This window comes from Rhagoletis zephyria, unplaced genomic scaffold (genome assembly GCF_001687245.7).
Source record: "Rhagoletis zephyria isolate East Lansing unplaced genomic scaffold, Rhagoletis_zephyria_1.1 Rzeph_scaffold_04035, whole genome shotgun sequence".
Taxonomy (NCBI): domain Eukaryota; kingdom Metazoa; phylum Arthropoda; class Insecta; order Diptera; family Tephritidae; genus Rhagoletis; species Rhagoletis zephyria.
Window position 1 is genome coordinate 41,435 of NW_016161118.1, and position 13,807 is coordinate 55,241.

General features: G+C 35.4%; 1 protein-coding gene across 1 annotated transcript in view; it reads left to right on the forward strand.

The window, feature by feature from the left end:
* LOC108370152 (facilitated trehalose transporter Tret1) overlaps nt 1-13,630 on the forward strand; it is a 30,287-nt gene extending 16,657 nt beyond the window's left edge. The window contains exons 5-6 of the mRNA XM_017625414.1: nt 9,319-9,384; nt 13,390-13,630. Of these exons, the coding sequence (XP_017480903.1) occupies nt 9,319-9,384; nt 13,390-13,608 (285 nt within the window). The 3' untranslated portion in view covers nt 13,609-13,630. The remainder of the gene's footprint in view (nt 1-9,318; nt 9,385-13,389) is intronic.
* Nucleotides 13,631-13,807: the final 177 nt, after the last annotated feature.

Sequence of the window (13,807 nt, forward strand, 5' to 3'; positions counted from 1 at the left end):
TGTTCTTCGCCATATTCTTTGTTTACCCATTGCCACAAATGTCATTCTGAGGGAATGCGCAATATTGTATTCTATTGTTCTGGCTTCTCGAGGATAAAATCTATATAATTGTGTTATTTATGAACAAAAAGGGGGTTAAGTATAGTATCAATGCTTAATTAAGAATATCAATAGTTAAGTAACTGGCAACTCACATCGTATTTTTTTTTTAAAAAACGTGAATTTTGTGTATTTATCAAAGAAAACTCTAAATTTCCGAATATATTTAAATCTTTATTCAAAAAACAACAAGGTTTAGTTATAGAGACTATAATGCCTGCCAGCTAGTGTTGCCGTTTTAGTCCTTTGGTGGCTAGATTTAGCTACCACATACTTTTTTTGGCCACGTAAATTTGAAATTGCCCCTAGCCCTTTTTTTAGCCCTTTGGAGAATTTATTCATACATGGCGTGAAAAAGTTGTATATGCTTAATTTTATCTCTTTTTTTCATTTATGTAAGATATGAATCTTTAAACTAAGAAAGACTGATATACATATATACATATATGTATTGTATGTTCCTTACGTTTTTATACATAAATACTGTAAAATAGTTAGGGCGGTTCACTTATCTATTAGAGATTTAACTATAGTTTAATGCTTAGTTAATATGCTTAATTTGTTAAATGGCCCATCATGTCGATTGACCGTGTATGTTCTTGTGGTGTGATTGAACCAGCTGCTGGTGTGATTTCAAAAACTATTTGAAAGTTTTATGATTGTACCAGCATGCTGGTGTCGTGAGTGGTGAAATTAGCTCAATTTACTAAGTAAAAAGTATTATGGCTGAAATTTCCTGCACTATATGAGTCAAAGCAGTGTTTGTGGAAGATTAAGTTCGCGATATTGCAGTTGTGAATTAAAAAAAAAAAAACAATGTTTAACAAAATGGTGAGAAAATTGTGAAATTTCGGCTCTAATAATTTTGATCTTTCCTCGACCTCATTTGTAAAGAAATAGATATTGTACCAGCATGCTGGTAAGTTATATGCTTCAAGCCTGATGGTACAATCACTTAATGGAGCCAGCAAGCTGGTGTCGTATATTTCCCCTTTTATACAAAAAGGTTTAGCTTTTTACCCAGTGTTCATTGTTTTTCTATACCATTACTTATTCAAAATGTTTGTGTGTATACTTATATATGTATATGTAAGTAAACAATTTTAGCTACCATTTTTAGCCACAACGACTTTTTTTAGCTCTTTTTTAGCCCTTTTTTTAAAGGAATTTGGCTACCACTAAAATTGATTCGCGGCAACACTGCATTTGGTTGGCTATGGCAGCCATAAGTTCAGGCAACACATTCAATGGTCCATTACCCGGAGCTGTTCCAATATGATGAGTAGATTTTAGTGAACCTCACAAGCCACTGCCTCTGGCTACAAGCTGGATATCTGAATATTGGAAAACAAATAGCAATTGTCTTATTATAATTATAAGAAAAGTGTTTGTTTACAAAATTACCTGTGCCACTCTGACTTAGTACGGTTGTTCATACCACAGTAATTTTGTATGCAACTCTGAATCAGCAAAATTTATGTATGCTCTTTCTCATTATCAACCCTGATCAGATTTTACTCAAAAAGGTTTATTACTGTATACTGTGATAAAACGCTTGCCTCGCTTTGCGTGACAGATTCGCTTTGACAGATAAGATGATATGTATGAAAATGCACAAAGCATGTCACAAATATCGTTTCAGCTCCAGTGCGAAGCGAAAATATGGTCAGTTCCCATCTTTTTGCGCGCGTTGACCATCAGCTTTCAGCTTTTCAAATATTTACTTTGTTTTGTCCAAATTCGAGTTTTCATGCAGAAACGTAAAATTTATTTACATTTCTGGTATTTTTAAAACTAAATATACAAATTTAACAGCAATTTTCACCAGTAAAAAAGCAGTACAAATTATTTTCTTGGCGTTCATTGTGGCGTACCTTTGGCGCTTTGCTGGCAAAGTTATAAATGTCACGCAAAGCCACAAAGTTTTATCATCTTAACTACTAATGCATTTTAACGAGTGCTAAATTTAGTACTATTTCGCAAAGCGGACTTCTTTTCTTCCCCTTTCTATCGTGCATCCATATTACAACCTTTTGTAAGGGAGCCGTTGAAACGAGCTGTCACCATGAACCAAAGACACAAGATCACGTAAGAACAAGAGAGTGAAAAAAGTCGATTTTTTGAGCGGGTTCTACGCCATCTTGTTTCGCTGGAAAAATAAACAAAACAATGTAAACAAAGCAACCCAAATTGATTTACAGACGATTGATTTAGGAAATTTCTAACAAATTGTGGCGTATTAATAAAAATAAATGTTGGAAAACGCGTTGTTGTTAACTCTTTTGTCGATGAATAAAAGTGAAAAATAGTGGTGTCCGCGTAAAATTACCTGTGTTTAGTTAGTTCATATCTCCGACATGTGCATGTGGTGCGCTTGATTCTGCGGCATAAAATTTATAGCTCCAGGAATAATCGCTCCTCATCATTACAATAACAGAGGTGTCCACGCGGTTGTGTGAGGAGCAAAAGTCTCGAAAGGGACCACCGTGGAACTTTATACATTTCATCTGAAAAATATGTAAAATGATTTACTAACAAATTACAAATAAAGATATTTTGGTTTAAAAACTTATATACTTACTTTTTCTTAGTGAATAAAATGCTTGATTCTAGCTGGTTGAAGTAGTGCGTCCAGTACTGAGTTGCCGCTATAACCTATATCGAAAAAAGGACAACCAAAAAATACAAATGTATGTATGTACATGATTAAATTAGTTGAAAAATGTACATAAGAAAGGTGTATTGTGTGCTTACATAAAAATACACGATCAATGCTTGAATTGCATAGTCATTATTGTGGGCTATCAGCCGTGGATCACCAATTTTTTAACGACTTTTGGAGTTGCTGAAAAGTGTAATCGAAAACAATTATTTGTAGTATAAAATTTTATGGAAATAAGTGTATCTCACCTTACCTAATTTTATTATTTTACGATATTTCCGCTTTCGAGAACGTGTACTATCAGAAATCTGTCTGTTCAGAGTTGGAATTCTGATGAACATTCGCGCACGGAAAAACAGTCTCTTTATTCTGTCGTGGCAATTTATGTACATGTTCCGCTTTTTTAATATGTTCCCCCACATAATTGGCCATTGCTTGCAACCCAGTGCCCTTATTTCTTCAAACACATTCTGTAGCTGCTGCATGTGAGTCATCATCGCCTCCGTTGCCTTTAACAAACCACCTTCGGTTAGTTGGTTTACCCAGGTGAAGCTGTCATCGTCACCTTCCACCCTAATGCCAGGCACTACGCTATGTAGCCTATGACATATGCAACAGGCATTCATGCCTCCTTTCGACCGGATAACGCCGAAAAAATTCTCCAATACATCTGGTTTAGTCGGTACGTTAACACGTACTTTAAGTTGGAGCGCGTTTGTAAGTCTTCGTACAACAGCTTCAATGCTAAAATCGACTGTATAATTCCTACAAATATAAAAATAGGTATAATTGATGTAAATATTAATTTTACAAATATTTCTCTTTCTGAAAAGGCAGGGGATTAGTTTTTCCGATGACTCGCATATCCGCCATTCATTGCAGAACGCCATTTCGTACTTCCAGAGCTAGACCATATGCGTGTGTCCGCGATCTTGTGTCTTGTGACGTTCATGACGTCGAACCAGTCATTAGTCTGAAAAATATGTTATAAAGAATAAGTTATTGTATTGTACTTGTAAAAGATATTTGGGGTATACGGACCTGCCTTAATATCTGGTTAAAAATCATTATTTTTTAGTGTATTTTGTTTTTGTATACTTAGTTAAAAAAATATCCACATAACCAGATAACCAAGCAAGTGTGAATACTCCAATTATGATTTTAAAGCAGTACTCACAAGCTTAAAAAGTGCATGACACTCCTCCCGGTTGTGTGCGCTTAAGTGACCCAGGCTTACAGCTCGCGTTATGGCTTGCGGAACAGTGTGCGAGAAAAGCTTTGTAGCCATTTTAACTTTTTGCCTCTACGGACCAAAAACGTTAAGGTGGCTGCTGTTTATTTTGTGTGTGATGGACAAGTCGGAGGAAGTGCACGAGAGCAACTCCAAATGATGTCCTTCTTCAGTTCTTTGCCTTTCAGAATAAAGCCGCTATCCAAAAAGTGGTTTCGCAGGAGCTTTATTAAATGCGGTGCATCGGGAAATACAAATATATGCTCATTGTGACAGGGGAACCTAAAAATAAAAACGTTGTTGTATAAATAAGAAAGATACCAGTGCTTTAGAATTTAGAATTTTATTGTAACTTACCATGGAGTATCATATGTGACGCCCAGCTCGTTAAAGAGCACCCTGTTTGTGCCACCCAAATTGCTTACAACAGCTACAATATGATATCCACACGCTTTAATGCGATCCATTATATTAAACAAGATCTCCGTTGTCATTCTGCAGTCGAAATCGTAGAAGATCGGCTGCTTCCACTTAGACATTCATCCTGTAAAAGCAATGAATAGTTATATGTTATATACGTATATATATGTATATATAGGATATATCTTATTACATACCGCGTAACATTGCTACTTGTACGTAGGCTACTGGCGCGTTTGTAGTATCAGAAGATTTGTCGTAACAATAAGCTTTGCGTATCTTCATTTCAACGAAGCTTAACACGCATATCTTCTGCACTTTATCAAGCTGCGTGAAGGCCTACAAAATTTTTAACACAGTTCGATTACGCCTGTAGAAATTGTAAGTTTGTTGGCCCAAAACTGGAGCGTGCGCACAGCAGGAAGAGGAAACCCCCTTTCCTTCAGCAGCCTGTACACTTTGGCGCTGGTTGAATATAGGGTTATTGAATGAGATATATCCTCTTCTGCCCATCTCAAAACCTTGTTTCCCAGCCTTAGTTTTTTAATTTGCCCCGGAGTGAATATTTAGAGGAGCTTTTCCTCAATATTTTTTTCTCGAACTCTACTTTTTTAAGGCGCAGCTGGAGGCCAGCGATTTCTTTTTTTAAGGACTTTTCAGTTTCTCGTAAGGCGAATTTTTCTCGCGTTAACGTTTCGCTGTATTATAAATTTAACTAGTTACTTAAAAAATATACACATTACTCAAATAATATTACATCTCCAGCTTCAGTTGTCCGTTGTCGTCCAAACGCTGTTTGGAGCAGTTTCGTAAACGCCGATTTTCCCATTCAAGCGATTCACTACGGAAAATTTATGAAAATGTTGACGTTATGCATACAAATCGTTACTTGGTATACACTTGCATTTTTTGGCTAATTCGCGCTTTTTCAAATTCAGCCTCATTTTTTAAACCTTCCCTGTGGGATATAAAAACCGTTGTAAAATATTTTATTACATCTACATCGATGTATTTATTTAACTTACACTTGTTGCTGCAACAATTCTATTTGGTTGGAATTGTTTTTGTTTGCGTCAGTTACCCATGCAGCTTCCAACAAATCACCTATACTAAGGTCATTCCTCTTCACCTCATGAGCATCTTCGGCGTCAATTATCCGTGCAGCTTCCAACCAATCACTTATGCTGAGGGCATTCCTCTTCATTTTGTGAGGGTTCTCTGCTTCTTCAAGCAATTTGGCAGCCTCCAACAGGTAACTAATGCCTGAATTGGGGTACCGTTTCTTACCCACTGTCGGGACTACCACCTTTTTAAGCATACGACATTTCACCAGTCTTATTACATAGTTCAGTCCAATCAAAGTTAAGAAAATTATGATATTTACCTATGTCAACTTCCAAAGCGTTTGCAAAATCTTCCGGCAGAAAGTGTTCACTACATACTCTTGCAGTTGGGTCTACCTGGCGCCCGCAAAAGTCCATCCACTGCTTGCGTAAGTTTTCATCTCTTGGGAGACGGTGAAAACTTATAGAACGGTCATTATAGAACTCGTTTTCGCATCCTAATACAGCACACTTCATTTTATAATAATTTTCACTCACAATTTTTAAAAAGGGAAACTTTTCCAAAACGGATCCAGGCCTAGAAAAAAAAAAAAATTAGGGAGTATAGAGGAGCTTTTTCAGATTCTAAATCTGAAGACCCCACCCTCCGGAGGCTTATAGTTTTAAAGTAATTCGCATTTAAAGTTGCAAAAAATACCGAATTTAACCTCACCTTTTGCTTTGTACACCAATTGAAGTGAAATGTCAGTGCTGCCATACATATGAAGAAATGCCTCAAAACCACAAAACGGAAGCAATAAAAAATGCAGATAATGATCGCGCGATATTTAATAAAAAAATTTAATTATTTATTGGTCGATTTTTGATTAAAAAGTTGCATAATTTATCGAAATATCGATTTTATAATAAAAAGCGATGTTTTATTAAAAATGTTCATTATTCATCGAAGTATAGATTTTTAGAATACAAAGCGCCGCAGGCGAAAATTTTTAATAAAAAATCGCGCGATTTTTAATTAAAAATTTTCATTATTTATGGAAGTATCGATTTTTAGAATATAAAGCGCCGCAGGCGAAAATTTTTAATAAAAAATCGCGCGATTTTTAATTAAAAATTTTCGTTATTTATGAAAGTATCGATTTTTAGAATATAAAGCGCCGCAGGCGAAAATTTTTAATAAAAAATCGCGCGATTTTTAATTAAAAATTTTCGATATATATGGAACTATATTAACATATGGTTACTGGGTGTTTTATATAAAATCGTGGGATTTTATATAAAAAAAATTTCATAATTTATGAAAGTATATTAAAAAAAAGAAGAAATAAAAAAGGAAATAATACGGTTTGTAAGTGTATTTAATAGCTTCGAGAAGCTTAGCAAATGGGTCTTCCCTTTTTTTTATAATGGCCTTACGCCATAAAAATTCCACTAGTGAATGCTCAAAATTCGATGGGTTGTTGTAGTTGTCTTTGTTAAAAAAGCGTTTAACAACTCTCCACTGGGATTCAGTTCTTTGGGTGTGGGTCCCATCTGGCGCCACAAACGGGTTTTCCGGATCGCTGTGGTTTACCTTCTGGTGCTCATACCCGAAATCCGACAGGCAATCATACGCCGCTCCAATAGTCGGTACGTATGGTGGTCCCCTCCGCTACGTGCTTTTGAATTAGAGGCATGAGCACCTCAGCAGACCGCACGTTTTCCGGGCACACCTCCAAGCGAAGATCTTCGCTGCCGTCTTCTGCATCCCAAGGACCCAGTGACCCTCAACTCTCCTCCCTAAAGAAATAAAAGCAAATAAAATGAAAATTGGAAGTATTTAATAAAAATAATCCAATTATTTAAGTTAATATTACCTTTGTTGTATTTTCTTTTACCAAATTTGCTTTCGTCTATTTGGACGACTTTTCCCACACCGCCAATATTGCCTACTGTTTCCTGTTGATGGAGCTGGTACAAAACTATTGTCTCGCGACAATAACTCTACCAGTCGGTTATTGTTCGGCTCGATAAGGGACCCCCAACGTAATTTTCCAGCCGCACCGTATGGTGGCTGGAGCGTTGCGCAAAACAATAAGTGACGTAAAATATATGCGGCAGCGAGAGATGCGCATTTTCAAACCATGTTCCTTTAGCCCGAGAAACCGATTTGTTGCGGCATTGCCCCTTCCGGCAAGAAAAACTGCCCAGCTCTGTGTTGCCTTTATTGAGGGCAGACATTGGCGTCCTATGCGTCGAGCATGTTTGCTACGCAAAAGCATGCCGTTCTCCTCTGCAAATAAGATGCATTGAGCAACGGTGCCAAAGCTGTCCCCAAGTTTGCGCAAATTCCACATCGCCTCATACTCCTCCGAGGTTAGCAACTGTGGTCTTGCTGCCCCTGCGCTTGTCGACGACTCATCGGAATCTGTAAAAATAATAATATGGAATATATTCAATTAAATGTGAGGAAAAGCAAACTTACCATACTCGATATCACTCATCTCAAGAAATGAAATTATATTTCTTAATATACAATGGATGTAAGCACAGAAAATACGCGAAAAAATGCAGTGCTAGCTTCTGCATGCGAAAAAATAATAGAATAAAAGAAATACCGTTAGAAAACGGTTGCCATAAAAATATGACGATTTTACGCACCACTCCTATTTGTGTTGGCCGCGTTTTAATAAAATCCTTTAATAGTGGCGTATTTACTTTTAAAACGTATGGCAGCACATATTTGCTCTTACTGTCGGCCATTGTTATTTCTGTTTGTTTGTGAAAAGTGGTAAAACGTGAAGACAAATTTATAAACGCGTTTTACTTAATTAATTGGTGACTTATATATAATAAATGCATAAAATACGCATGTGAGCATTGAAAATAGAATATGTAACACAAAATATAAGTGATAAGTGGCATATTTTAAAAAAATTAGGGGGTGATAGTGGACATTATTTAACAGCAAATTGCTAAAATACTATTAGCAATTATATTGTCAGAGTGAATAATTCATGTTGAGGAGGCGTCCCCCAACATCCTCACCAAGTTTCATGACGAAATTCCTTATACTTTCGCTGAAATTTCGATTGGTTCCGTTTTGGAAAGCCCACCCTTTAAAAAAGTTTAAACACAATCGAAATAAACCGCTTTGTATAATAGGAGCGTTCCTTATCTCCCAGAAATAGTCAGAAAAAGTCCGAAGTAGTCAGATTTAGTCCAAAAAGCGTTCCTTAACTCGGAAATGACAGCAAAAATGAGAGAGCAACACCCAGTGAGAGTGACTCTCATCAGTCCGAAGTAGTCAGAAGAATTTTTTCTGGCAAAATCCTGAAAAGTGTCAAACTTAACTAAATTCAAATTAACGGAAATTAAAGAATACGCAAAAAGTGAGAATAATCTAAAAAGTAAAAGAAGTGAATTGAAATTGGAAGGAGGCAAAGGATAATTGATATAGTAAGTGTTTATTGTGCTTGTGCTTGTGTGAATGTGTTTTGTATATACATTTCCCTTCTTATTTGACGTTAGCTTTGTTGTTGCCATTCTTTGGACTAAAAATTTGGCTTTTTGCGTTCCTTTACTTATTCTCTTTTAGTGAGCGCATTTTGCTTATGCTCTGGCATTTTGACACCTTTCAGATTTTAGTCCAAAAAGATAAGGAATGAACCTAATGTGAACCAGTCGCAAAATGTAAACAAACAACTGTAAACAAAGAACAGCTGACGAACCCGCTTTTTTGAAATTTTTTTCTCAAAACCAGTTACAAATACAACGTCGCGTTCTTACGCGATCTGTGTACTTACAATGAAAGTCAGCTGTGACGTACCTCTAATAAAGTTTGCGTTATTAATTTTTTTCAGCTGCGCATTACCTTGACAAGCATGGCGTGGTTCTTCTCTTGGCTAATAACATTTGCACTCACTCAGGTAAACAAATTAATAATTTTCGGGTTGCTACTTAAGTGTTGACATATTGGAAATCGAATGTGTATAAATACTTGATACATTTAATCCACAACATGTGATTTGAGCGCATCTTCAGGCATCGTAAAACGTTGACTTTGATATTTTTTTGTTTGATCTGCCGGAAAAAGAAGAGATTTTGGCACGCTGCTTGCATTGTAATGGTGGAATATGTTTCTTCTTCTGTGATGGGTTTTCTTTATTTTTCAAACCACTTCTGGAATAAATTCTAGCAAATCATTCAGAATTAACAGATCTACCTTGCTATAATAGAACGGTGGCGACATGACCAGTTATTTCTAAAAAACGGGCGACCATTTGCTTCGAAGTGCTTCGCGCGCGTTGAATTTGAAATACCCATTCAGTGGAGCCAAGTTTCGGGTTCATAGTTATGCACATGATACAAAAAAGAAGGTGGTTTCATTGTCACATTTCGGGCGCCATATTAACTACCTGACAATTAAGCAGATTTTGACATTTCATGCTACAGTACCTAACATCCAAATATTTGTTTGCCAAAACAAAAAAAAAAGAATTAAAAAAATTTTGCGAGCAGTCAGGAAATTTTAAATTCATACATATGTATGTACATTTTCATATTTGCAACAAAAAATGATCAGTTCAGCGCCTTCGTCTTGACCTGCAGGCTGTGTCGGAGTCACAGCCGCTAAACTTAAACGTACGTAGAATATGTGATATTATTAAGATCAGATTCAAGTAAAAAACGGTACATGAAATATTCGTCATATATACCATCAGCTTTTAAATAGATATATGACATGACGTGTATCACTACTATTTAGTTTCATAAATACTGCTGAAATTTGTATTACTTTTTATATTAGCCTCGGTCCCGTATTAGTATTCTTCTTCGTATTCGTGCTCGTCTTCGCATTATTTTCGTCTTCGGATGTGTGCATAAGTTAGCTAAGACTTCTGAAACATCTGGCAACCCTCCTAAATATTGTTAAGAAATAAAAAAATCTCTTGCGTCTCATATTGTGATACCTACACATTTCATGTGCCTGATGAATTAAGTTTAATTTGGTTTTTTAAATACGCGACAACGCTCTTATGCATACTTGAATTTAATTCTAATTTTAAAACAGGTGGCAACCAGGGCTGCCAGCTTGGCTCAAACCATGCCATTTTGGGCCCTATTTTACTTCAAATGGCACTTAATTTATCAATTTGGCACAAAGTGCCAAAATGGCACTTTTGAAAAATAGTAATATTTCATCACATTTTTGTGAAATCTCTTGCCTGTACTTCTTTTACTTAAGTAAAATTTTCTAATTTCTATAGTGTATGAAACTGGTTAATCTTACTTAGGCATTGGACCTTTGGTTTAGAAATGTGTTTCTAATTTTAATGCTAAATGGGAAGAATTTAAAAGAATGGCCCCTTTTTGGCACTTTTATTTTTCTATTTGGCACATTTTGGCACTTTTTTATCCTCAATATGGCACTTCATAGCTAAGTATAGTTGGCAGCCCTGGTGGCAACCCTATTGAATATATTTGAAAACCGAAACCTTATTAAACCTTAAACATATGGCAACCCTCTGAAATAAAGTTCAGAAAAAACATTTTTAACAAATAACAATTTATACCCATACTTCACTAATTCATTTCACTTATTAAATAATTTGAGTTTAACTTTTTACACAGGTGGGAACCCTCTTTAATGTTATCAATGCTGAAACTAAATTTTTCTAAATAGTTCTTTGTTTGACGCTAATATTTCAATATTTCTTATAATTTTATTTGTTTCTACTTTTCAAACAGATGGCATTCCTGTTCAAATTATTTTTGAACCAAAACAAACTGATACTTGTATTGTGATACATATTTAAATTATCTAATACTCTTAATTCAATTTGAATTTAATTATAAAATCAGGTGGCAGCACTCCTACAGGCAGTTTGGAAATAAAGTTTCTTCAAAGCAATTTTGATTTATATTCGTATTGAAGTAATTTATTTAACCTATTGCTTATACTGAATCTAACTTTGCAACAAGGTGGCAACCCTCTGTAAAGCATCCATATCAGGACATACAGTTCAATTGTCTGCCTTTATTTCAGCCAAACTTGCTTTCGAAATAGATGGCAACCCTCCTACATACAATTAAGAATAAAAAGCGTTTTCAAACCCATTCAGATCGATACTAATAGTAAAATAATTGCTTAACTTCAAAATAATTTGAATTAAATTTTTTTATCAAGTGGCAACTCTTTTTGAAAAAATAAGTAGTTATTGCAAGCCCTTTAATTGATACCTCATTTTGTAAAATCGAACGAACACTGCAATCAACATATGTACGTATGTATGTATTTACATACATACGCTGGGATTAGGCTATAAATATTGCGCCATCAGTCACTCAAAAGCCGAAGTACCTACATACACATACCTTTTGTCTCCTTATCTCACTTCCAGCGCAAGCACGTGTTTGCAAAATGATGACGAAATGCTTTGTATGGAAAATCATTTATGCCCATATATTTGAGTAAAATAAACATACTTAGAAGACATCAACCAATACTTCCCATATACCAAACGAAAAGAAAAAACTTGAATTTTTTATTAAGGAAAAGAGAAACAAAATCATTCGAGCGGTTTTCGCGAATTTTGGAAATAAAAAAATGTGCAAATTTTTTCAACAATTTTTTGTCTTAAAGTGCTCGATAGTTGTCGAATTCTTATAAAATTTGTACACGATAATATTTCTACTGCTCCAAAGAACCTCAAAAGGGACCCCAAAATAAGTCAATATTTATCGTTGCTTCTACGACAGACACCTAATTATTTGCTTACGGAAATGTATCTGTCGATGGGTTTGAAATTTTGTCTTTGAAACGCGCACTCTTCTGTGAAATCGCTTCACCAGTTCTCGTGCAACAAGCGTTTTCGTAAAGCTCTAAGACATTTGAGCATAGCCTCCATATCGAAGCATATTTACGACGTATTCCACGTCAAAAGCAACCAACGACTTCAGTTACTACTTACTGATGTGTACAGTTTTTGAAAGTATTGGAAAAAATAACTCGATTTTAATCAAAATGAATGGCCATTTACTTAGTATTGATCCAAATTATATATTTACAATTTTCTAATCAATGCCAAAGTAATATTAGATGAAAAAATCCTAAGATGTTCTTTTTTGGAAGAACCTTTTTTTAGAACAAAGTTGTTTAGAATAAAGTTGTCAAAACTGGATTTGACTTTATTTCCTCATCTCTGTATATCGGTGTTCCTCAAAGGACCTATAAATGCTTAATAAAAACTTTCAAATTACATTTACTCTTCTGTTAAATCCCAAATATTTCATAAAAAAATCTCCCTTCTCCAAAAACTTCAATGTGGCAAAGCTGTACTTAATGCTTACATCTGGAGAAATGTAGTAATGAAACTACAGAAATAGTAGTAATGAAACTACCTTCTTTTTGTATCTGCATAGATACATGATTTGTCGCCTGTCATGTTCTCATAGACGTCTTTTGAAGTACCGCTATTGACATTCTTAAACATTACTTTGCACCAATTGACAGGAGTTGGTTTTCAGCAATTGCCAAATTATTCGGTATCCAATGGAAACAAATCAATTTGACTGCCAAATGTGCATACAATTTGAATTATGGAAGTGGAAATAATGCTTAAGCATGCCTCGATCTCACGGCATGACTCGTGGCGATCTTGTAATATCAGTTCACGCACATCATGGGTGTTTGATTGAATTAGGGAAACCAGAGCGAAACACAGGCACAGCTGTTGGTTTAATCTACATATGTATGTACATACGTACGTCGAAAGTCATAGAAAATCATGGCACGAAAGTTTTAACGATTTAATTAAAATTTACGATGACAATGTCAGGTCTGACATTCACATTACTGGTACAATACTTCAACACTTAAGTACGAGGGATGTATTTTTAATTGCATTTGTTTTCTTTATATGTATGTACAGTATTACTATTTTTTGTCATCGATGATTGGTATCCATGGGTATTTCATTATCTTCGGTGTCGCCTGCTTTTGTGTTGCAATGTTCGCTCTGTTTATGCTGCCGGAGACGCACGGAAAAACTCTGGCAGAAGTACAACAATTGATGGGGCTTGGCGCTGGTGCCGATATATCGAAGAACTATGTCCCCGAAGGCGGGAAAATCCATCTTGCACGTTACTAAGAATATCGTAAATTACGTACAGTAGAAATACATACATACATACCCATGTATCAGAAATTTAGAAACAAATTTAAATTACTGTATACAAGTAATCATATTTCACAGACAGTTATGTGCAAATTAATTGTGTTTTATTTTTATTAAAATTATATGAACTTAAGCAACGATGTACATTAGGGTGGTCCAAAAAAAAGGAAAG